The sequence below is a fragment of the Odontesthes bonariensis genome, chromosome 19 (genome assembly GCF_027942865.1).
Source record: "Odontesthes bonariensis isolate fOdoBon6 chromosome 19, fOdoBon6.hap1, whole genome shotgun sequence".
Lineage (NCBI taxonomy): Eukaryota > Metazoa > Chordata > Actinopteri > Atheriniformes > Atherinopsidae > Odontesthes > Odontesthes bonariensis.
Window position 1 is genome coordinate 12,410,845 of NC_134524.1, and position 26,148 is coordinate 12,436,992.

General features: G+C 39.2%; 1 protein-coding gene across 9 annotated transcripts in view; it reads right to left on the reverse strand.

Moving 5' to 3' along the window:
- The window catches only part of LOC142369539 (adhesion G protein-coupled receptor L3), a 215,222-nt gene that overhangs the window by 149,118 nt on the left and 39,956 nt on the right, over window positions 1–26,148 (reverse strand). For all 9 annotated transcript variants that reach the window (XM_075451891.1, XM_075451888.1, XM_075451890.1 and 6 more), the window contains one exon: window positions 6,038–6,267. In XM_075451891.1, coding sequence (XP_075308006.1) covers window positions 6,038–6,092 — 55 coding nt within the window. In that variant the 5' untranslated portion in view covers window positions 6,093–6,267. The remainder of the gene's footprint in view (window positions 1–6,037; window positions 6,268–26,148) is intronic.

Genomic DNA, 26,148 nt, shown 5'->3' on the forward strand with positions numbered 1-26,148 from the left:
TGGGAACTAAAATTCAAGACAAAGAATATCTGCTTTTCAACATAATATATCTAATTTATTTTAAATTCAAAGGGAAACATTACCATTCCACGTCCTAGCAATGTGAGACCTTCCACAACAACGTAGTCAAAGTACAGAAAAATTAGCATTTAGAATGGAGCTAAAAAGTAAGCTGACTTCCAAATGACAGCTTTGGAGGCCATCCTTAGGGCAGGCATAAGAATTAAGTTATTTTTTTCTATACCTGCAACACTATTATCAGGAAGCCTTGCATGGCTTATGGGGGAAATAGAAATAACAATAATAATAATAATTCATTGCCCAAAAAGAAGGAGAAATTTAAAAAAAAATCTGTTTATACAATAAACCTACAGGCTTTTTTATGAATATTGTGAGAATCATTTTCAGAGCAAGCAAACTTTTCTATCAAACACAATTACTTAAAGTACATCATTTGCTGGCAATAACTGTCTATTATTAGATTAAAATATTTGGCTCTCAAGTCAGTACTTCCCCTGCAAGTTTAAAACAAACACTTAAAGGGGACAGCACCCCACCTCAGCACCCCACTTCCAATCACCTAATGCTCATCATTCCTAGATTAAATGAGGATGTTTCTTATCATATATGGAGTAATATGTCATAACCAGGGTGAATCAAGTACAAGGACCACACACTTGGAGACGTACAAATAAAGTGCACTTAAGAGACTTTTATTACACCAGTAAGTGCAGTTCATTCCCTATACCGAGATCCTTTTAAAAGATGCTGCATGCTTTTAACCAAACTGTAACACACACTCCTCATCCAGTAAGAATAAGACATGCCATCCTGTGCAAGTAGCACTACGAGCTCAAAGAAAATAAACACATAAAGACACGTAGAGACTGGAAATAATACATTTTAAATTTTATCCAGACTTTCAGCATGGATCAGGATGGCAATGTCAGGCTCCCTTTTTCCAAGCTCACTTCTGGAACTTATGCTATATGCTATATATGAAAACACACATCACCTGCTGTCTTGTTTTTGAAGATTTAGCCGTAGGAGATTTATTCTGCTAACTGTAACCAAAGTGAAACAGTTCAGACTGTAATAACTCCTTCACTTTAAAAGAACACAGACATTGTTGGAAGTTATTTTCTATTTCCGTCTCCCTCTAACAATTATATTACTTAAACATGGCCTGGAGTGCTCCATCTGCGTATACATTACGCTGCTGCAAATGAATGATTGACATTCACCCACTCCAAAGCCAACTTATTTGCAATGCTTCAAGAGGCATCTCCCAGTCACAACAAAACAGTGTATGCCTCAGTAAGCTCTACAAAGAACTTTCTGCTGCTTTGAAATATGAGCTCAAATAAATCATTTGTTTAATTAATTTAGCAAATTAGGCAAATCCAGGGATGCTCTGGCGGATGAAGTCTGTGCCCTGGCACAAGAGGATTAATTAAGTGGATCGGGTACGGGAACAGTGAGACTGACGTTAGAGTTTAATGCTCTTGTTTAGTTCCATGCAGCTAACCTTGGCACATTGGTGCCAATGCTTCAACGTGAGCAACAGAGAGGGTGTTTGTAAGGTGTTGTTGGCTAGGATTCAACTTTGTGTAAAGTCTGCAAAAGACTGCAAAGCTACATGAACAGGCAAGATGGATGTTATCTGTTTTTTTGTTTTTTTTTCACACCCCATCCTGCAGAATTGCCATTTACCTGACTTTGTTCTGTTAGCTGCAAAAACACATTGATGCTCTCATACATGCGTCACGCACACATCTGTTTTCAGTCTAATCCATCGCTCATTATATACCACCTGTCTTCAGTTCCCCGGAATGATTTTTGCTTCCAGGCTTGATGTATGCACTTGTATCTGACCATGAAAAATGCACATCAGACTTTACGCTTTTGCCTCTTGGATTCTTTCTTGAGCCGTCATCCATAACAGCGGTTATATCTTCCGATTCCGTGGGGTGGTATTAAGTGGAATAAATATAAAATCCTTCCTGGAGCATTTTGCATGCACAGAAACACATGATTAATGTGCTGCTCAGGCATGGCCAGAGTGTTTGGGGCATTGCTTTTGTTATTCTCCATTATCAAAACAGTGACAACGATGCGTTTTCCTTATTTTTCGACTCAGTGACGGCATTTGTGATGGAACATTTTATTAATCTTGCAAGACTTTGTAGCTGCACATCCACAAGTGCAGTCAAATAAACAAAAAGATAACCGCTCCCAACCACGGCAACACATCCTTATCTCTCTTTAAGCTCCATTCTTTGACTACTTCTTATTTTGCTGCAGTGACACGTGTCCACAAACATTCCTCATTTTTGAAAAATGTGCATTTGCTGACTTAGAAAGACTAAGATTGCTATTCAGCTTCAGTTGCGACCTTTTAGCTCAAATGGTATGTATGGCATTTTTCTGCATGCATGTTGTGATTAGTAAATCTGAAACTTGGCATGTTTGTGAAACAGTGTCAGCTTCTGTGTCTGACACCAGTGCGCAAGCCTGTGCCTGATTGTATACAGACAAAAGGTAGTATAGATACCAAAGTAGGCCAGCATCCCCCCAGAGAACACATTTACAACACTCTGGAAACAATGACACTGTGGTGAATACTCCCACTAAAGCTTCCCCAGCTGCAAAACACTTCCCAAGCAACATCTGGCCTGCCTGCTTAAAGCATCAGGGTCGGGCTGAGTGTTAAATCGCTTTTCTTAATAAATATGTCAAATTATTTACAATGTGTCAACCACTTAATCTGGTCCAAAAAGTTAATATGTGGTTTCTTTACGGCATTAATTACGTCCTAGAAGACCATAGCAACCAAGCGGTTTGTTGATTCGAGGTCCCCAGATCCGATGGGATGAATCCATGATGGAAAATTTAGGGAGCAGAGTGATTGATGTATCAGGACTGTGACAAGTTTTCACGTGTTTCAGTCTATTTCTGACAAATCGTGCGTGGACTTACAGATGGCCATTTTCCAAATAGCTCAGACAGCTTTTAAAAAGAATGCTCTCAAACCACCACCTTCTCATACCCCACTCATATACACTAAAAGCGACAGCAGCCTGGAAAAAAGTAAGAAAAATCCAGCCAAACATACAGAGAACTATGTTATGCTTGGAGAGTATAACATGGCATTAATATGATTTGTGGTTGAGCTAAAAGTTACAAAAACAGACTTTATTTGCTTTAAATAAACTAACTGTCGCATGTTATCCACAGTCCACACATTTCAGGCACATTTTAGTCACTTTCTAACAGGCTGAGGCTTCTTAAACTACAGCAGTTGTTTGTTTGGGCAATGTAAACATAAATACGCATATTTCTAGACATAATTTAATGCCTTTGCTCCAACAGTGTTTGTGGACACCACACGCAATGTGCACATTGTGTCTTAAAATGATGTCTGACATTGAGATAAATAAAAATGGTCACATCTGTACACTTTACCGTCAAAGCTCGTCAAATAAAAAGTCAAGGAGGCCAGTAACACCGACCATATACACGCTGGGTGTTCTACTCGAGATATAGTTGCTTTACATGCATTCGGCTTCATTTTTGTTGCTTTTGTAGAAAGAACTGATGTGTTTGTAGGTCGTGTGCATTTGTTTGCTTTGCATTAATTAAAAAAAACTAAGACATCAAATATGTTACTACATTATTGTACTTGTACTGACATGCAATAGAAATGGAAAAAAATCTTGGATAATTAACCATTGAAATGTCATTATTTGCAGATTTTGTACAATGGAACCCCTGTATAGATACTATTTTTGGATACAATCTTATAGTTCTCATTCTTTAGTGTTTTCAGTGAGAGCAGTGGAGTGATACTTAAGCTGGTATTAGCCTTACATGCGCTGGGTAAAGCGCAGCCACAAAGCCTTGCAGTAATAAATAAATAAATAAAGTAATACCCTAGGAATCAAATCATTTTTTTCTGTTAGACCAACATTTTAAAACTGACATCTGAAAAGCTGCTGAAAGGACACCTCCAAGAGGAAAAAAAAGGCTGTTTTCTACTTTTCTAAAACCTTCCAGTGTCAAGAGACGGGAGGTTAATTTTCTCGACATCCCAATGTGAGGCCAAGAGGCTGAATCCATAGGTTGGATAATGGATGAAATACTAATTCCCCGTGCTGTTGGCCACACAATACAGACACAAACCTGGAAGCTTGTAAAAATGTTGACACCCATTCGGCAAACAATTTTCATTCAATTGACGATCATTCCTTTACATACATTCTTATATCGCTGACACTTTCCCTTAATTTATGAACATCCCACACAGTGCAAGTCAACAAGCGATATCTGCCAGAATGCAAGGCTCAACTTAGTTTAGCATAAACAGAGCATTTTCCACAGCAATGTGTTAACTGTAGAGAGTGGTCAAAAATCTGGACTAGGTGGATAAACACTGTCAATTTTCTTGGCGAGCACTGAGCTAAGATTCCAGTGACAGTGTCTGCCAAAGCAGTGCCAGGGGGGGGACTTGTTTTTGGCAGTACCATTAGGCAAACATTCAAGAATGTCCCAATTTAAAAGGGAATGTTGCAAACGCATCATTTGTGGATCTTTAAAAGGTTTCATGTAAAGAACCAGGTAGGCTTGCCTTACTGAATGATTCACGTCTTTGTCTCCACGTGCCATTTTCAGTGTGCGGATTACAGCTCAGAGATTGTTGTTTCATGTCCTGAAAGAGATTTCGAGAGGTGTAACACTCAGGGGGAAGAGAACGCAGCTGTGAATGAGCAGCCAGTCTACAGGCTTATACGAGTGGTCGACATCCGGTGAGTCAGGCCAGGCTTTCATAGAAAAATGCAAGTTAGTTAGCCTAGCTGGCCAACAGGAGCACTGTTTCCACTAATCTGTCAATAGCTGCTGTCATCAACAGTTCACTCTCTTCCACACAACACTTTGTTCATCCCACATTACTGAAAGGAGTGAGGTCAGGCCCGTAAAATGAAAAGCAATTTCTTAGTAAAAATGAACACTCATTTTCCCTCTGATTAAAAACACAAGCACAAGTGTTTTGGGACCTCATATACCAGTGCTAAAATCTCACAATGACCTAATTTGTACACGACAGCAATTTATAAAGACATACCAACAAAGTGCTGTGTGTTGACCTCTTTCTATTGGGCATTAAAGAAAAAGCAGTGATGCCAAATAGTTCAGTATCATCATCACTGGATGGTGAGCCCAGTCGCCGCCACCCTCCAGAGATATCACAGCATAAAAACAATTCAATTAGCTTGAAATCTCACATTAACGGTTTTAGCCATATCAAATTAACATTTTTATGGGCCACTGGCCCTGTCCCAACACTCCCTACATCTCAACCCTCACCCAAAACCCCTCAGACCAACAGCATTGACTTCTTTTAATCTGAATTTAAATGACTTCATTTCCTTCTTCCTGAAACAATCCGCATAAGACAAGAAAGAGAAAATCTTCAAAACTACGGTGGTTCCGTCTACAGTGTGGGGCGCAAACTAATCCAAATTAATTCATATTAGTTTTCCAAACTAATATTCCGATATTGATGCATTAAATGATTCAAGATTTTCTTTTTTTCCCCTCAATTTTCACGATATTAAAAATAACTACAAAGTAATAATGTCAGTGTAATGTCAGTGACTGCCTGAAAGAAACTTAATTAATAGTTCATTTCTTTTGCCAGGTGAGCAAGAGCCAAAGCCAAGAGAGAGAGGAACAGAATAAACTGACAATCAGGGAAAAATAAAAAAGTAAAGTGAAAAAGGTGTCAGAGAGTTCAAGAAGTTTGAAAGAGGAAAAGTAAGGTTCATTTTTGAAAACAAGAAAGGTAGGCAAAGGAAAAGCTTTTCTGTTTTCTTGTTGTTGTTTTTAAGTTCCAGATTGCTGTCAGAATCTGGAACTGGATGATGAAAGAATGAAAAGAATGACATGTAATCTCATCACATTGTGCAAGTGTTAAGTTGTGTGAGAACATGTTCACATTCACAGACACAAACGCTTTATTTAAAAGGCCCAGACTCACCCAGTGCGGCTGGTGCAAAGAGGCTGGCGAGGACTAGCAGGCGTGCGGTCCACATGGCCTCCTTCTCTCACCGCCCGCTGCTGAAGATCCCAAATGAGCTCAGAATTAAGTCTTTTTCTGGCAAATGCCCTGAGTGGGTGCTTCCTTTATGGCACGGTCCCCCTCCACTGCGCCACACTTCCCACACGACCACAGGTCCTGTTGCTCTGACGCCAGATGTTTTCCAAAATCTGTCAGGAAAAATTAAAGAAACATGTTAGCCCAAAAAAAAGCAAACATACTTCACTATCCACATATGCCGCAAAACTTTCTGATTCATTCTTTTCCAGGAACAATAGGACTGTTGCCTTTTCCAGTTAGAAAACAGCAGATGGATGCACTGTGGCTTTATCAACTGTATGCACAGTCCTTATGGCCCTGTGGGTTTCAAGTTGTCATCAAGTAGCGCAGTGCAAGTTGCTCAATCTCCAGTCAGCCGAGCTCACACCGGGTGTGATCAACCAAACACTAAGACAGTGCGAGCCACCAAATGTATTTTTGGGCAGTCTGTTGTTGTTTGCTCATCGAAGTGTTAACTCCCCCACCTTACCGACAAATCACTCCCACAGAGAGACAAAGGGGGGAGCGATGAAGCACACACTGCTTAGGGGTTTGAAGGACAGCTATACGTGTGCAGAAATTACATATTGTGCATGTCTACGTGTGCGCAAATGTGTTCCAGACCGTGTGTGTATTCTTGCGAGGTCTGATGGTAAATGACAAAAAAAAAAGCAACGACGCCTTCACATTTCTGTGTGCACAAGCCATGACCGCACAGTTTGAATGTTTGCACTTGTGAATGTTTTCGCACAACCACTTTGCTCCAGGATTCACTCCTTAATTCCAGCAAACAAAACAGCTGACCAAATTTACTTTGAGGAGCCAATTTCATGCCACTCTCAGCTTCTTTTAAGCTCATGAGCGGGCCGGCGTACTGGAACCCTGACAGGGGCTGAAAATCACTGGAAAGCTGCAAACATGTGATTTCCACAGTGTTAGCTTGTGACTGAGATCAACACTTGATGTATTCATAGTCAAAAAGATGACGCGAGAAAATGTGCAACGCTGCATTAAAGTGTGATATGTATGTATACACACACACACACACATACACAATGGAAAGGTACTGGTAATGGTGGATCCGCATTATATGTACTGATGAGATTCATAAGATAATCCCTGTAAAACCCATATCATGATATTAAGGTTAAGTCCGTTTTAATGATTAGACCACCCAAACCCTTCTATTATCCACTATCAGCCATGATCTGCTGCACACATATAATCTCTGCAAAATGATACAAGCCAAAGTGTACACACAATTCCGTCATCCTCTGCTAAAGCATTACTGCGGCACATTAGGAAACCCATTCCGCATTTAATATTCCAGGGAGCTTATTCCTTTGCAGTATGGCAGAGAATCTGGTAATAAAAGCTTGAAACACAAGAACCGCATCAAAAGGACATGGCACTTGAGAAGCTGAGTGACATCCAAAACCCCAAGTTATGAGAGCAATACACGTAAAATAGACTTCTTGCCTTTTAGCAGATTTTCCATCAATCTCTCTCAATTCGGTTCTTTGAAATTTCCGTATGACAATGAGTTATTTGGTTATGTTCACCCATCTCAGAACCTACTTCCAATTCCCCCCAAAGAAATCCAAGACTAGAAGAATCAGATTCTTGTTATATCTTAATAGGCATAACAGAGGCACAAAAAGCCCATCTCGAGTCCCTGCATGAAAGAAGTATTTGGACAATATCAGGAGGTCAGATGTCAATGTGCTCATCAGCGATGTCCAGGTAGCCGTCCTCGAGTAAACAAAACCAGAGCTTGAACAACACGTCTGAGCCACCATCTAAAATATTGTTGATTTGCAAGACTTTTGAGATGTTAGACTCGTAATTTGGAGGAGCGTATTTGATCAAAGCTGCTTTCTTGTGAGTAAACAGCACTTCCTTTTTTTTTTATAGCTTTTGACAGCTGCAGGAGAGTGGAATTAAATATGACAACAAATTAGACACTGTGAGTCACTTGATAAAAAAAAAAAATAATACATTATTTCAGGAATAATCACATTTAAATACAGAATTCAAGCGGAAAATTGGACATGCAGTTTACAGCCTGCAGAACTATTTCTTAAGTGGAAGCAGACAAAGTAGAATGTCAGAAGAAAGAAAAGTTAATGTCTCGACTGACTTCCATGGGATGAGTGACATTTGGGTTTTGAGCACTCAAACTGCCACAAAGAAATAAACTACAACACAGGTGCACAGGTCTTAAGAAATGATCAGATAAAAAGAAAAACACCATCAGAGAAGTTAATTTTCTCTTTGACAACAACTGAAAAATGAGCTTCGGTACAGAAGGTGTGATCAACCACCAACAAAACTCATCCAAAAATGCATATTTATGAGAAAAGGCTTGGACTCAAGTCAATGGAAAAAAAAAAAGGAGCGGTAGTTTGGTATTTCCAGCTCCTCCTGTATTCCAGAAGGAGCCTCGTGATACATTATGGTGCTGACGTTTCAAGGGTGCTTGTTCTGAGAGGGATTTAGGATAACTCCCTTACATAAGCTGGCCAATATTTAGCATTCCTAGCAACAACTGCAGCGTCTGTTCTCAGACATATCAAGGAGATTTCTTCATTACTGCCTTGCTGTGTCTTCAGAACGCCTTTTTCTATGTTTCCTTTTTTCTAAATTAACTTAGTTCTTAAATCTAACAGAGCTGAGTGATATAGGCAGTGAGAGCAGAGGTTATATGTCATCTCACTGCAATCATGCAACCATGAGACAAAGGCAAATGGGAGGCAATGAGTGTTAAGGGAAAAGGTACATATCAACAGGATTTATCTTCAGATAGAAAGTTTTACTCACAAGGGTCACGAGGGAGATGCCAAAGAGAATGCAATTAAAATGCTACAAATTTTAGTCAAATCAAAAATTAAAACATTCTGGCAGACATTTAATTCCATTACATTGAAAATGACAAAAACACCTTTTCTGGCAAAGATGTTGGGGAGCAGGCTCTGTAAATGTGAGATTTCAGTCTTACAAGTTCCAGAGAAAGAGGTATACTCTTTGCAAATTTACAATCACACACCTCCTGCAATCCTGACATCGATGATGTGAACATGCTCCTGCAACTGGGTGAGACTCAAACCTGTTATGTTGTAATTATGCATGCTGTGCGACTGCTTTGACAATGAAAACACCTGAACAAAAAACACCTAAAAAAAAAAAAAAAGAAAAGAAAAAAGTTAAATTCCTCACAGGTAAACTGTAAACTTCAACGAATTCTGCACACAACCAAAAACCGTGAATCTGATGTCTTTATATTAGCTGCGGTACCTGTGCAAACTGGACCCTTTTATGGTCAACACAAAATGCCTCCAGCTCCCCATTTGTTTCCAACCCCTGAAAGCAAGACAGATAGCCGGGATCCAAATACAGTATACCAGTTGTTTTACATCTTTTTTTTTTTTTTTTTACATTAACTTTACATATTCAAATACACAACTAGTTGTTTTCATGCGAGACACTCATTGAGGTTGCCGCACAGCTTCCTGCTTTGGCCCATAAAGAACAAGGAAATCCATTCAGCACTCATCATGAAAAACCCTGCTCAGTCTATTGTAATCTAACTCGGAGTGTTTGCATTGAAGTGTCAAATATAATTCATGAAGCTGAACACTTGTAGGCTTTCAGTCAAGTGGACTATCAGAACAGATTGCATATTCAAGTTGTGACAGGAGATGTACAAGGAATAATTTGACAAAGACTTGAGTATTAGAGTATTAGAATGGATGAATAAATCTAAGAAAGCATTTAGGACTAAACTATCCCGATAAACTTGTATCTTTATAAGAGTTTATGGAAGCAGACCTTCCTGAGTCGGTTTAGGTATCTAATCCTAAAACCATTACTTTTTCAATTTTTTTTCAAATTTTGAGACTTATGAAGTGAAATTTAAACCATTTGTTTTAAAAGAAAAAGGAAAAAACACTGATTATCATTATCAGTATTATCGTTGCCCCAAGAAAATGAACAAATGCAAAGGGAGACTTCCATTTCTTTTTTTCTTCTCGGTGAGGATGCTGAGGGTTAATACGACAGATTAAATGTGTGACATATGAAGCACGCTTATGCGAAACTCCTGTCAGCCCAAAACTGCCAGAAAGCGTACCTGCACACCAGTTTATAACATTGCTGACAACAAAACAGATATTGAAGAGATAAACCATCAAATCGTTGGCAAATTTCCATGGACACACATAAAGAAAAATAATCATATTTTCAGCTATTTATCAGTGAGCAGTATAAATGGAGGGCAAAAATAGTTACTTTACGCGCTACTGCAACCATTAATTTCACATTCATGGTTCTAATTAAACACTTGCTAGACCTACAAAATATTAGAAAACAAAAAAAATCTTAAAGTTTAACAAAGAACATGATTTCTATAAAGTTCTGTCAACCTTGACAGTTCAAACCAACTGGAAAATCAAATCTTATTTGCACTATAAATTTCCATTTGAAAATTTTTGCCAACTTAGATATGTTTTTCTGCACATCTATGGTGAGACAGCCATCACACTGATCCACATCCCAATCCGCAGGCAATTTGCCATCCATCAATTTCTGACCTGAGGGAAACCAAAGATGATTTTCATGAATCCAGAGGCGTTCTATATAATGCTTCAGCAACAAAGTGAAACTTGATCCTCAGAGTTATCTGATGAGAACATACTAAGTATGATGTTACTAGTCACGCCTGCTTGAAGGCCCCCCACGTAACACCATGTAATGAAGTGGGATCGTGTTGCCGGGCTAAGTGCCGTGTCTCAGATTTTCAACTGTTTCATGTCCAGATACTTATCGCACCAGCAGGGAGGGCTTGGTAATTTTTATGAGAAAGACAGTGTGTTCATGCAAATGAAGTGTCTCATTTGAAATGAATATTAATTCAAGCACACTGTCTGCATACAAGATGATTGATGAGCACTCACAGAAATCTTAGGAGATGAGCTGAGATGTTTCAAACTCAGACGATCCTTTCCGTCTATCGTTTAAAATCATTTTCTCCTCTTGGTTGGGCTTGATGGTTTAAAAATCAAGTGGTCAATCTTACGTTAAACGTCATAATCATGCTTTTCTATTGTGGACTGAAAAGTGTGGAAAAACTGAAGGGAAAATGGAAGGACTTTTAAAGATACTGTGTGCATCCCTGGAGCTTGACAACGGGAGCAGCAAGGCATTCGCTCATACAATTCGTTTTCCACAAGGGACCCCGACACAGCTAGCCAGTGACAGGCAGATAATAGTGCTAACTTTAGCCTGCACAGTCTCCGAATGGTCCAATATGATAGGCTTGTTGAGTGTGACTGATAGCTTGGGCTAAATAATGGGGCTGTACACCCACACCTCCAAGCACACACAAAGGCAGCGTAACCTCTCCTGATGCACGCGGCACTTCCCAACAACAAAACAATAGAAACACAATCCATGGCAGGAAATTACTTACAGAAACAATACGAAACCTAAATGGAAAACAAATAAAACCAATTACCATTAAAATATTTAACAGTACACACGCATACAATTGGGATGAGTTGCATTCCCACATGGAAGAGAAATTAAGACATAAAGGCCGGAGCACACATACAACTGGGTGAATAAATGCAGATCGTTTTAAGGCAGTGCAAATCTGCCCTGAGACAGTTCTCCATTATAATGCAAAGCGCAGACACTATCCATTCTCCACGTCTTCCCTCTTTCTATCTTCCCCCTCCGTCTCTCTCAGCATATCTTGCCTAATGCAGCACAAATGGATCTCAGACAAAGGATTGTGGACAGGACGAGGTGGGGTAATAGGAAGGGCGGGAAAGAGAGAGGGGTGGACTACCTAGAATTGGTGAGGAATGTAAAAGGGATGGAGAATGAAAGGATAAAAGGTATCTAAAAGACAGAGATGAGATGTAAAGCAATAAGGGATATGTGGTAATCTGTGACGGTCATTTATCTCAGTTTGACTGGATCCAGTGGAAAACCTTGACTTCAGCTGCTGTTGCTACTGTGACCAAGGTGGGCAAGTTACCATAACAACCTTACCTGTTGGTCATCAATCACCTACCAGGAGCAAATGGCATGCTGTGCCCACAAACACTGCAAGTCATCATGTTGCCAAGATTGATTTTGGATGAGAGCTAAAGCAGTATATTATATGACTACAGGGGACTTGATTTGATACCGCTTACTGCAAAAAATCTACTCTAAAATAAAACAGGTCATACAGACTTCGAACTTGGTGACCTTAAAGTTAAACCCCACTCACCCACAGGGAATGTATGGATTTATTTCTAGGCAGCAGCATCAATATTATAGCATTGTTAAATGCTGAAAAAGACTATTTTCAAAGATACAGATTGATAGCATCTGCAGGGTTACGGGTATTATCTCTGTGGTAAAAAAAAAAACATGACATCGTCTTGTAGGCGATGAAAGCAAGATCTTCAGATGTTTCTTTTTTCTTCGACCACATTATCAGAACAGCTTTAAGGACAGTAATGTCAGTACGTTGGTCATTCAGTCATACAATCACTTTAGTCCAGAGCGAATGGATCACACTATAATTACCATTACTAAAGTATTCACCATCATGGTCCTCAGTAGATCCATACACATCTGAGCCATGATTTACTCTGATAAGCCAAGGAGAGTGACCTTTTTTTGAAGTGAAAGATTTCAAAACTGTTTGAAAGACTGACATTGAATTTGCTCGTGCAATGACTGATGCAGCATAAGGCCAATTACAAAAAGCTATTCTGGTAGTTTTAAAACTTCAGCAAGGACCAGGGATGGAAACCTATCGGGAAAATGGATGGATTTACCCACTGTAACGGGACATTTCTGAAATTGTCCTTTACCATTGTAAGATGGATTACTAAAGAGTTTACAGAACATTTGCTCTGTGTAAATTAAATTTTTTGGGGGACATCTAGGTGAATTTTAATGATTCCAGACTATATAGTGTATCTATATTTTTGACTTTCTCATTATTTTTCTTTCAAGGATGTCAGTTCTATCCATATTTGGATGCATCTGCGACCAAGGTTAAAGTGTGGAAAGCAGAAAAAGTATGAAGCAGTGTTTGTCACCAAGATGCACACCTACTGGCTGTGAAATCATTTGAAGAAAATTTCAATACTACGGCTTACAGAGAGAAGACCGTAAGGCTACAGTCTTTGTGAATCGTCTGGTTAGTTTCAAATTGGTTGATAAAAGGCCGTGACAGCAAGACACTTTCAAGTCTTAAAAATGCACAACATCTGAGCAAAGGACAGTTGTAAACACATATAAAGATTACAAAGAAATATAATGCAAGCCACACCCTCCCACGGGTAAGACACTGCCAAACCAAGCTATTTTTCTAATTACTGGCATCACATTTCAGCACAGCCTGAACTCATTTGAATCCATGTTTGGAGGGCATCTGTTCAGAAAATTCTCCATTTATTTTTGTATTTGACTTTTGCAGATCTCCCTTTCCTTCCATTTTGTATCTCTACTAACCACATTTGCATAATTTTCCAATAGACACTTCATTCCCTGCCAGATTTGAGAATGGGAGGGTATCACAAACCTTCACACACACAGACATCCACAGACACACACACACACACACACACACACACACAGACAACAGCAATTTCAGCTCAGCCTCTGAATAAGGGGTACAGCAAATTCCAATGTCAATAACACAGATCCCAATGGTGCATGCATTTCAATATCATTATCTGATGCTGAGCCAAGTGCACAGAATATAATGAAATCTTAAAATATGAATCGCACAGCATCCCAGACTAGGCAAATGCGATGTACATTTTCAACAACTGGATTATGTATCATGCTGTATGCACTCAACATAGCCTTGATTACAATGTTAATTCTGCCTTCCATCTGGTTCTGCATGTCTGTGTTAGTGTTGTTGTCCAAAAATTGCAATGCTGTGTCTAGGTGGCATAATGATTGTGGCCTGAGTGGCAAGAACATGCTGTAAATGGTCTGGAAATGAGAAGTATGACTGTGTCACAAGCAACCCACAGTGGTCACAACCACAGGGAATTTAAATGGGTTCCACCTGGTAACCACTCACAGCTCAATTAGACACAGAGCAGAAGAGGAAAGAGAGGAAGCGGGAAGAAAAGACAGAGAGAGAAAAACCCAGAGGTTAAGACCGAAGGCTCATGTTTTTATATACATGGGTCTAATACCAGTGGCCCCTAAACGTGCAAATGATCAAAAATTAAACTGCTCCTTTCAATAATTTACCTTTGCAAAGCTCATTAGGAGCTAAGAGCTGCAACGTGGATCATTAACTACGGCATCATTCTAAGCTCACCAGGAAGTTTACTCATTCATTGTGGATAACACTTGCGCAAATGAGCTAAAGGTCTTATGACACCTAAGTGAGTAAACATCTTTTGTTGAACCACAATGTAAAAGTAAACAGACATGTATTCATTGATTATCATTCTAAACTATTTCTAATGTCTGGAGCTAACATTAGCCATAATAAGCTATTGATCATTTCACACCAAGTAGAGCTTTGGCAGCAAAATCCCAGAATGAGTCAACTTGAGTACAAAGATTTATTCCATTACTTGAGTTCAATTTTACATTTGTGAAAAAGTAAATGAATGCAATCTCTTCGTTATAAAAACGACATAATCCAAACTCAAATTATAGATGTTGCTTGAAGTTTTGTGAAGAAGTTTTTGTTTCTTTTTCCCCAAACTTGAATTCATTAAATTCAATCATGCTCCTGACAAGTCTAACTGACATTTTATATATATATTTTTTTTTTTTTCACATTTCATGAGTAGATTTCCAAACAAAATCTTACACAGTAAAGAACAAAGCAACAATCTCATTTGTGAGTGTGCAGGGAGAAAAGATTCATTCCCCCACTGCAGACACTTGAAGGCCCTTTTATTGAGGATTAACTGTTGACATCTCAGTCAAAACAAAGCTTTTGATAAAAGTCTCTCTTCCCACTTGTATTGTTTTTTTGTTGCATGAAATGCACTGAGTCTTAGAAATGTTCCCGAATGTGCAAATATCAAATATATCTGAAACTGTGAGCTAAAAATCAGTGCAGCAGTATATTATATTATTGGCCCAGTGGCCCCAAAACTGAATGCCTCGTTTGCCTCGAAATCGAAAGCTACTCAAATTAAAGTAAATACATTCACTGAATAGAAGTAGACATAATAAACGTGTTGCATATATTGTCTTGCAATATTCTTGGACAATACTGTGTTATATTTCCTGGTTAACCTGTTTCTAAACCCCACTTGAAGTTGATACTCGCAAAATAGTGTGGGTAAGCCTGTCAATCACAGCTCATTCGAAGCTTATTTTGATGCTGCTTGGATATAAATGAGGTTCAATAAGCTTTACTCCAAGCATTCACTCAAAATAGTTTTTAAATGTGGCATAGCTATATAAAACACCAAAAGGCAACATGAAACGCATGAAGAATGTAGGGAAAACCAAAGCAAATAGTCCAACCCCTCCAGACGTGTCCTTTCTGGTCAACAATGAACCATTCCCCTGCTGAACCAGACTTTTTCTTTTTTTATTCAGCTATTGTTTTAGAGTAAATAATCATCCAAACATAGTTGACACAAAGGGTCAAGGGTCATTGTGGCAAATTGCTTTGTGGGCTCCTTTTTGTGTTGTCTGGCGGCTTTTACAAAATGCTGGTTGAAATGTGAGACAGCTCCTCTTGTCGAGACCTCGGTGACCTGGCTTTAGAGTGATCGATTAGTGAGCAAGAACAAACTTGAAAATGCCTGGTGGTACACTCGAGGACTGGCTTTTCAACTCGGTGTGAGGGGAAGAATGCAGATACTTCTACGAGGTACTCCAAAATATAGGAGTATTCTTTTTTTTTCTAATTTGTTTGAGTTTTTCTTGTCAGTTTTAATTGACTACAAGCCCAATCGAGCCTCTTTTAAAAGGAGAAATAAACAAACTGGCATCCAAGATCTTATTTCCATATCATTATGGTTGAGATCATCGCCAGAAAGAGAGGAGCCTTCACTTCCTAATGCTCCTGCCTTCATTGAGTTCAACTTATCACAAAATGCTCAGCTAATCATCCATAATTGGGCATCATTCATTGTTCCCTGGAAAATGCAGTTAGCTGCTGAGTAAAGTGCAGAAGAAGAGTAGAAGTCTGACTGTGGGGACTCTGAGACCTTACTCAGACTAGTGCAGAATGGAGTTTGATGAAAGTCTGATTGGTCTGGGCAAACATCCTCACGGGGTTAGTCTCCAGACAAAGAGAGCAACACTCTTCTCTCTTGTTGAAGCAAAAGCTCTCATGTCAGGTAGATCACAGTAGGTCTCGGGGTACCTGGTCATACCACTCGGGTACGGCTGGGCACTGGGTTAAAATTCAGTCCACATTCAAAATGGCGACTGACATTTGAGAAACCTTTTGCTGCTTTTGCTTCTTTAGAAGCTCTTCCGTCGCCTGTACGCACACCATTCCATATTCACTTACTGATTTATTATATATAACAATGTTGGTGTTATAAAGGGAAAGTACCACAGCATTGTATGAACTCGCACTCAAACTAATGGAGTTCTTGTGTAATAGACTCAGCAGCATAAGCTCACACACTGAGCTGCTTGCAACAAAAAAAAGCCATTTTGCATGTACTGGTTTAATTTCATTGAACACTGACTAATTCTAATAAAGTCATTAAAGACCTTTGTGTGAAGTAAAAATCTGCAAACACAAAGGATCTAATGAAGTAATTTGGGAGTGTGCAAAGATTGAACCACACGGACACCATGTCGATGCTATCAATGGTTGTTTTATCTGTGCCATATGTGAGCATGAGAAGGGAGGACAGTCAGTTTGATGTTTCACACATCAAGTCAGAAGAGAGCTTGAAGTACGCAGGGGGGACGGGGGGGTGAAAGACAGTCCGTGACCTGCGTGCACCTTCTTTTTTTACATGCACTCAAACAATCATCGGGGAGCCGCATGCATACACACACCCACATACTGATGCCCTTGGCTTGTGTCTCTTGGCTGAGCGGTAGAATGTGTTTGGGTTAGACTCAGTGGACAACCTCTCCACATCTAAAGGTGGAGGAGGTCTCCTGGGGTGAGGCAGTCAGATTACGGTCAGGGATAGTTAGCGAATGTCAAAGTACAGTAACAAACTCTAAACTATGGCTTTTCTACGCTGTCATTTGAGCTTCTGTACATGGTCACAGGCACACAAAAGGCTGTTACAGGTTGGTCTGGATAGAAAAAGAGAAAAGCTATACTCCAACATTTGAAAATGCACTATATGGATTCAAATAAAGGGTTTAGATAAACTGACAAATATGCCAAAGGGCATAACAATTGTGGTGCAAAGCATAATAATGGGTTTTGCTCCCAGCTGCTCCAAAGACAACACAATATTATACCATATCCACAACGAAAGACAGCCAAATACACAAACATTTTTACTCAACAAATACTTACATGTTTTTTACCAAAGAATTACCAATACCAAAGAGCCTCTTGCTCTTTCTGTTAATGAAATTCACTTTAATTGACATAGCATTGAACCATCTGGACTTGTGATCCCGGTGAGGGTCCTAATTGCACCCTTGTGCAAAATTATTCATGACACAATCACAAGCACAACTGTATCTCTCTCAGCAGAATGGACACAAATTAGAAAGTCAGTAATTACTTTTGACTTTCCAGAGCGCAGCAACCAAATATGAGGAAACACTGTAGAGCCACCCAAGACACAGTCCCGTTAATGAGACGGTGTCCTGTTAATGTGGATTTACTAATTAGTACTGAATTAGTACAGAATATGTCAATGACATCATTGGAAGCAGCCTAGATCTACTTTGAACAAAGGTATTGCCTCGTAAGGTTTAAAAGGGATGACGACGTCCCACAAAGTTTACCACCTAATTTCTAAAACATCGCTACTCTGAAGTGATCAAAGGTTAGGCAGGCTAGCTCTATTCTGGTTGCAGTTTGTGTTTGGAGCAAATGGCAAACATAAACAGGCTAAAACACACACTGACACATCCGGATGCTGCTGATGTTAGCATTTAGCTCAAATGTGATTTAAGTATTTAGTCCCACGTGATGTCCTAGCATCTATATGAATTCTCTTTTTAAATCTGGAGGACAAATGATTCCATAATCCCCATCTTCCTTTTTACTTTAAACACGTGGTCCCGGCGTCAAAACATTTTGACCAGACCAAATCATCTTGACACCGACACCAGTATGAAAGTGGTTCTTTTTACATCACTGATGATCCTCTTTGATCCAAAACTCTCTCAGACGGAATGATATTGACTCCATTTCTGGGGAGTCCTGTCAGCCACCTCTAGTGAGGTGCCAAGAGCTCAGCTGCAGGAGATTTTCCACCCTTCCATCCCTTCTCTTTTAATTCTCCTCATTTCATTTTTGTATCAATCCGACATTGGAATGTTATGCAACTTGCACAACAGGCCATCAGGAGTGATGGGGGGGGCACCTTTAAAGCAAACTCTGAAACTCTATCCTACCCACTGCCCCTTCACATTCCCCCTGAAATCCCAAACCCGATTTCCCAGTTAAGCTGGCCGAGGCAATGGAGATGTTTTCTGCTTATTTATCAAGAGTGCAAGGGAGTCTATTTCAATGCCAGAGTCTTTCTTTTGACTTGGAAATGGAGCAAAGAGAGGTCTCTGGGACTCACCACAAGTCTGGCACGCAATTTCTGGACCAGTTGGTTTCAGCACAGGGGGATCTGGAGTGGGGGGAGGTTTCTGCTCTGACACACGTCCAATACACACAGCTGATGCTTCAGCCTGGCAAGTCTAATAACATCATCTGTGCAAAACATTACTGGTGGATCTCATATTTATTACCCAATATGTCCGTCGAGAGGGGTGGAAGTATTACGACTACAGCCAGCACCACAATGCTCATGTTAAGAATTTCAGAGTGGGTATAGTTGGCAAAGCTCGGCATACGAACTGAGAAATGAAAACTGCTGCACAGCTAGCATAATTATCTCTCTCTGATTAACGATTAATTTAGAACTCCCAGTAAAGGGTCCGTCTTCCCTCTAAAAATCTGTTACCATTTTGCGTTTAAGAGGCTTCATCAAATGTAATGAATACTTGCAAACTGAGATTGATAAATGAGTAATGCAGCTTATGAGGAGAGTTACATTTGTCGACTTCACGCTTACAAAAATAAATAAATTGGAACTTTCCTTGATCCAGCCCATTTCACGTTCACATAAGCGGCCATTAAAAACCTAAAGTAATAAACTTGTAATGCCAAGCTACAGTACAGCAAGGTTATTTCCATCTTCCGTCTTAAAATGCAAATATGCTTTATCATATGATGTATGCTTTCATGTGAACTTAAAGGATAGGTCGGGGGAGGTCACAGATGTTTTCTTTATGCCAACAAATCCCATGAGTAAAACAAAACTGACATATCTCAAACACTGCCTGTGCAGCACAAGTCTGAAATTACTTGTGTTCCATAACGTTCTGTCCAGGAAATATTGAAATTATATGAATTGCACAACATCCAGCTGCTGTGAACACTCACCACAGCACCAAATGTGTGTCAATATGCAACTAGAAACAGTCTCCAACTAATACTGAATCTACACCTGTTTGAGTAATGTCTGCGAAATGCTACTAAATTTTTTTTTTTTCTATTAATAAATGAAAAGTATTTGGGACCCATTAAAGAGAGTAGCAAGACGGACTGTCATATTGCTTGTGTTTTTACACAATTTAAAAATCATATAGAATAGAATAGAATAGAATAGAATAGAATAGAATAGAAAAATACTTTATTCATCCCCCAATGGGGTAAATTAAAAAAAATATATATATATATATATATATATATATATATATATACACACATGTGTAATAAACGCAGATAGCCACAAGCTTTGGTCAAAGAGATAGATCTTGGATGTATTTTTTTAAAATTTCAGGCTGACCTAAAACATCTGGGGTGGTAGTCTTGGCCCATTATTTCATGCACTACACCAAGTGTGAGCTCCATGGGCAAAGGCCAAAAAGGAAACCGCTGTTGAATGAAAAAGAAAAAAAAGCAAGACTAATGTCTGCAAAAACTTTCAGTTTCAGTCCGTCTAGGTCCTAGATAATGTTTTCAGGAGAGAGGCAGCCAAACCGGAGCTCCCTGTGAATGCTGTGCATTAGTTTGGTTACAGTTGACAAAATTAAGCCCACCAGGAAAAGAACACCCGACATAGTGAAGTTTCTACCATGCTGTGACGCTCTTTGCTGCCTGTAGTATTGGAGGTGTTGAATGTATCAAAGACTGGCAGAGATCAGCGAGACATTTTAGAGCTAGATGTGCAACCTAGTGTCAGAAATTTAGGTAAGAGGTCTTTCAGCTCTTTCCTTTCAGCAAGACAAGGCCCCAAAGCACATTTACAGCAGCACAGAAGATTGGCTGAAAAGGAGAAGATGAGGCTGGTAAACTGGCCAGTAGTGAATCCTAAACTAAATCCAAAGCTAATAAAAATGGAAGAGTGACAGAAATTACCTTCTAAATGTCCACAGGAATGGCTTAGGCACCGGTCGTTGTTGCCACTGGGTCCACAAACGGCTAAAAAATAATTGTTTCAAGGATCATTTTTGAGGTTTTATTTTCATAAATTGTAGTTTTGCAATAACTTTGGACACTTATTTAATAGAGAATCTATTAATTAATCTCATTCAGAATTGGTTAATTCTCACTTACTGCTAAAGATTCTGTTCATGCAATCTAATGCCAGTAATTCTAAACCAGCACTGTAATTGCTTGAAAAACGGGACTGCATTCACACAGAGAAAGAAAAAACTCCAATTTAAACAACCCTGTCTTTTGTTGTTTGACAAATCAGTCAGCGACTCTTAGAAGAAACTGATGATGAAAACGTGTACCGCTGTGTTCCTGTTGTCTGAACTGCGTGACGAAAAAGCCCGTCAGCGTGAATTGCAATCACTTCTGCTCCAATCACAGCTGCCTTATCTGCATATGAGCAGCATGTACTTTGACCTTGCATACTCCCCAAAGCTGAACCCAGCATCAGCCCAAACATATTTTTTGTATGTATATATTCCCATGGCTAATGCAATTTAATTCTATCAATAGTTGCTCAAATTGGATACAGAGAATGAGGTGGATAGGATGATTAAACTACAATTAAATAAATATAACCGGACTGACATCAGAGGGCAGTCGAGTGATACTGGTTCTTACTTTAACACAGTGCAGTTTAGTTCCATATCCAAATACCAACTACATACTGGCTTAAATTTAGTTTTTGGTATGGACAACAGCACACAAGACACATCCACAACTTTTTCTCTGCAGACAATCTGTCAAAATCAGAGACCTGTCACTGCGATGGAAAGGGCATGTGTTAAGTGAAGTGACACGGAGAAATGTCCCCTGTTCAGTCTGACTCTTCAAATCATTATTCAGACTGAAGCACACCTCAGTGATCCAAGCTTGTATCCATGCACTAATGCTCAGTGCAAATGGTACCAATAACTCAGTGCATTTGAGCGATTTCCTCTGTGCACACTGATGACAACAGTCTCTTAGTGTCTCCCTTGACAAAGCTCTGTGAGTAAGCGTGGGGATAAGGCATGCAGAAATGTGTATTGCAGGTATTAATTCAGTTTTGGCACATTTCAGTATTCATAACTTTCTTATTAAGATTAGCTTGTGTGTGCTTGATTAGTTCATTGGATGTTTTGACAGCAATTGCTGCATATGATGCTTCTAATTGTCGATCAAGGAGGAATTAAAGAATTAAGGCAGTAATTTCAAATGTCTACTCAGAGCTTTACGATCGTTGCTCAATACACCAGGTGTTTTGACTTTTGAATCGACTTACATGTTGAATTGGGCTGTGTGGGGATATAAGTCTGATATTACAAAAACAATAAAAAAAAAAAAAAAAAAAAGCACACACAAAGCAGTTGGGGAAAGAATAAATTGAACAATGTTTATCTGCACTATGATGAACTAGGATAATTGAATTGACAAACTGATTTGGTTCCTAATGGAGCAATCAGGTGCCTGAAACATCTTTGTTTGTAATCCAGGCTTTCCTCCTGTTTAGAGCTTTCAAAGGGATCACTTCAGTTCACTCATAATTCCATATTTCGCACAGCTCTTATAAAGAAAAACAGACACTTATTGGAACTTTTCAGGTTTTCTCAACAAAAATCACGCATGGTAGACATGCCTGTCTAAAGCACAAGACAGATGCTTAATAAGATGAAATTAAAAGGAGAAAAAATGAAGGAGTCAGTCAGCTTTATCACAAACTTGACATTTCTAGGAGTTTTTCCATTCTTTAGAATAAAAGACAGTTATGATGATTATGCAGAGACGATCGTGAATATCTCCAGCAATCACTGTTTAACTGAGCATTGCTACAGGATTACTTCCATTAGTAGAGAACACTTCAAAGAATTATTTTTCAGCTGATAAATCAGGGCAGAGTGAGGCTTTTCCAGGGGTCCTTGAAGAGGAGCTAAAACTGAGTGCTAAAACTTTCAGGATATTGCAACGGAACAGTACCGTAATAATTTACATCTGATCATAAGATAAATAACATGCTTGTGAGCATTACAGCATATAAACCTCTTGGAGTAGACTCCAAATAAATGTATGAACCTATAGAGAAGCACATGTGCTCCAGTGGCAGCGCGAAGCGTTTCAGGTTCTGGATGAAATCTATGAAATGTTAGCAGCTCGTACCTCACTCCTTATTGTCCTTCTGCAAATTACACTTGAGAAACCCAAGCCAACTTTATGAAAAACAGGGTTGCATCTGTTGGTTTTTCTCAAAGTCTAATCTTAGATTAACTACTAACCAGCTTCACACAAAAGCAATTCCAAACTCTGACGCAACCAGTGAGGAACAGCCCCCCCCAGGCTTCAGTCTGTTTCAGCAGAACACCATGAATGCAGCCATTAAGAGTTTATCCAAGACTCTCCTTCTGATTAGGTGCTCACATTAAAGTGCATTTGAGTAACCAGATTACTCAGAAAAAAAATCTGGTTACCGCAAAAATCACATTATGCAAAATCTTGTAATCCCATAACCTAATTAGAGTGCCCAGGTTTTTCATTATTGCAAGGAATCAGGTGGCTAGAAAAGGCTGCCTGTAACCAGGTTACTTAAGAGCATGTAAAGGCACTGATTGTAAACTGCATGATGACGAATGAGAACAAAATGCTAGACAGCAAGTAGGGGGACGGGTGTAGAGGCCATAACCTCAGGCTGGATTAGTTTATTTCCCGCCTTTCTTCTGTTCTGAGAAGCTCATATATGCCATTTTCTTATCCTTGAAACACAATTTCACAACTGCGCAGCTGTAATCAAAGCACACCAGGCGCAAAGTCAGAGGACGTCTTCGTTCTCGTGTAGCCCAGGCACATCGCACCACGTAGACCACATGACCTGCACATGAAACACCAGAGCACTGTTATTACGCCAAGGTCTGAAACTCGTGCTAAATTGAGTGTGGGAAACATGAATGTATGGAGCTCATATATGTACTCATATAGACTTTGTGTAAAACAGGAAACAAAGGCTAAGACCATACATCAACTTCAGACAAACATATTGACTGATGATGTTTAATCTTAAGTTTAAGATTTGCAAATGATACAAAAAAGAAAAAAGAGAAGAAAAGAAAGAAATTCAAACACTGGGTTTTAAATTTCAGTAAGGTGCCATATTTGAGTGATTGAAAATAAAATTATTTAGCCCCTGCAGTCTCAGTTTTCCTTTATTATAGATGTGCACAGCTATTTATCCATCACTGCTTTCTAATAGAGCAACATTTCCTGGGTCACACTTTCAAACAGCAAGAGAAGAAATTAGATAACCTTGGTGAATTATCAGAAACAAGGCACTCCAGTTTGGAGGATGTTGAATTGTTTAAATATGCATATAATGACTTGCCTACATTGTGAAGCTCACCCTTCCGCGACATGAATTATAAATACGATGGACCTCATGCTAGTGTGAGAAAGAAAAACTGTAGTGTGAAGGTTCAACGTACCATATGGCTTCATATCAACTGTTCAGTGTTGTGTGTAAACTGACAGACAAAGGGATAAACTCAAGCTGTCTCTGGTAGATGAGAAAAGAAAAGGCTCATCAGAAATGTATCCTCAAGCTATTGCTTCCAGTATTTTCAAGTGTATTCCTCACGAAGACCTCTGCAAAGGTTACAAACACTGGCTCATCTCTCACTTGTGGGCTATGAGAATCTATATTGCTAAAGTGACTTATTATTGTTCATCTCGGAGCGAAGCTCACTGCAAAATAGAGTTGGGCATTCAACATCTTCCATCACTGTCTCCACAGAAGTTCTTACACTATAATAAATGTTAAGCTCTATAAATAACACTGCAGTAGATGGTTAGAGTGAGTTGGATATTAGTTAAGTCTGTAAAGTGTTAATATGGATGTATTCATGTTCCGTGGCTCTACAGGTCAGGGGTATGAGAGTGATGTGCCTTGTTGTTGTCTTTGTAGGATCCTGAAATCTTGGCAAAAATCCTAGCTTTAGAGCTGCTCGTTATGGAGCATCGAGCAATATATATCCCAAGAGTCCCCTAACCCCCAAGCAAAGCTCATCAATCTGTTCACATTCAGAAAAAGGAATAAAAAGTACTTGTGCTCCAATTCTGCTCGAAAACCTGTTTTAAATCGTTCTGCATCATTCTCACTTTTGATTTTGCAATGCAGAGTATATGAAGTCCTAAATTCCCTGTTTGTGTTTTTATTTGAGTCGATTTTTTAAATCGAATAGAGTACAGTTGTCGAGTATCCCTATTAAGTATGTTGTGCTGCACCTTCCTTTAAACACTCCAGCATTTTGTCTTCTCTGCAGTAGTTTCCATGCAAATAACACACTCTGCTGAGTTATTGATTGGTTGCACAGATGCAAACAGCAGGTTTAAATGGAGACGATAAGTCTGCATGGAGAGAAAAGTAATATGAACTGATGAGCTTGGTTCTGCTTGGAAACATTGCCCGCTTTAAGTGTCTTTACTGTAGCAGCAGAGCAGACCATGAATCTCAAGTTTCTTTAAAGAGATGCTATGTGAACAACCAGCAAGATTGATAAAAACTGTCAAACAATCTAAAAATGTATTACCTCTTAGGATGTAGCCTATCTGAATACAGCTTACTGTATGCAAGGATTATTGCTTTATTTAAAAAAAAGAAATCAAAAACCACCATAAAAAAATAAAATAAATAAAATAAAATAACATTTTGGAGATTAAAATGTCCAAGGAATTCTGTGCAACAGACTTAAGATTGGAGGAGAAAAGCATAGCATTTTATGTTTATTATTATACTCCAAAGAACAAAAGAAGATGCAACAAAGCCAAAAGGCTGCTTATTCAATCATACCATTTACCTCCAGAATTCTGCATAATGGCTGCCTGTCCACTAAAGATAGCCTATTTGAGAACTAAACAACAAATGCCAAATTTCCATCTTTATACCATCAAAACAAAAGAACCAGAAAAAGTACATCCAATATCCCCTCTATGGTCTGAGAACAGAAATAGATTACAATACCCAACTAACAGATTGCTGAAATCCAAACCATTGCAAAAAGCAATGGAAAAACATTTACCATCATTATGGGGGAAATGAATGGAAAGTAGGATGTATGGAGAAGAGAAGCGTAGAGGTTCACAATAACTGGAGTTTATCGACATTGTCCTCATCTTCAATAAAGTAAATATAGTTCTCTCTTGGGATATGGAGTCGCAAGTGCCTTTATTTTCACCTGACTGCTGAAAATAACTCCTAAGACTTCGGGTGAGAGCCCTCGGGGACACCTCCAGATGAGCAGTGCTCTGTTATCAAACTCAGCTCATCTCCAAATACTTTATCTAAGAGGCTTACTTCACGGGGAAGAAGAAAAAGTGCCTTTCAGAGAATTATTTTTAC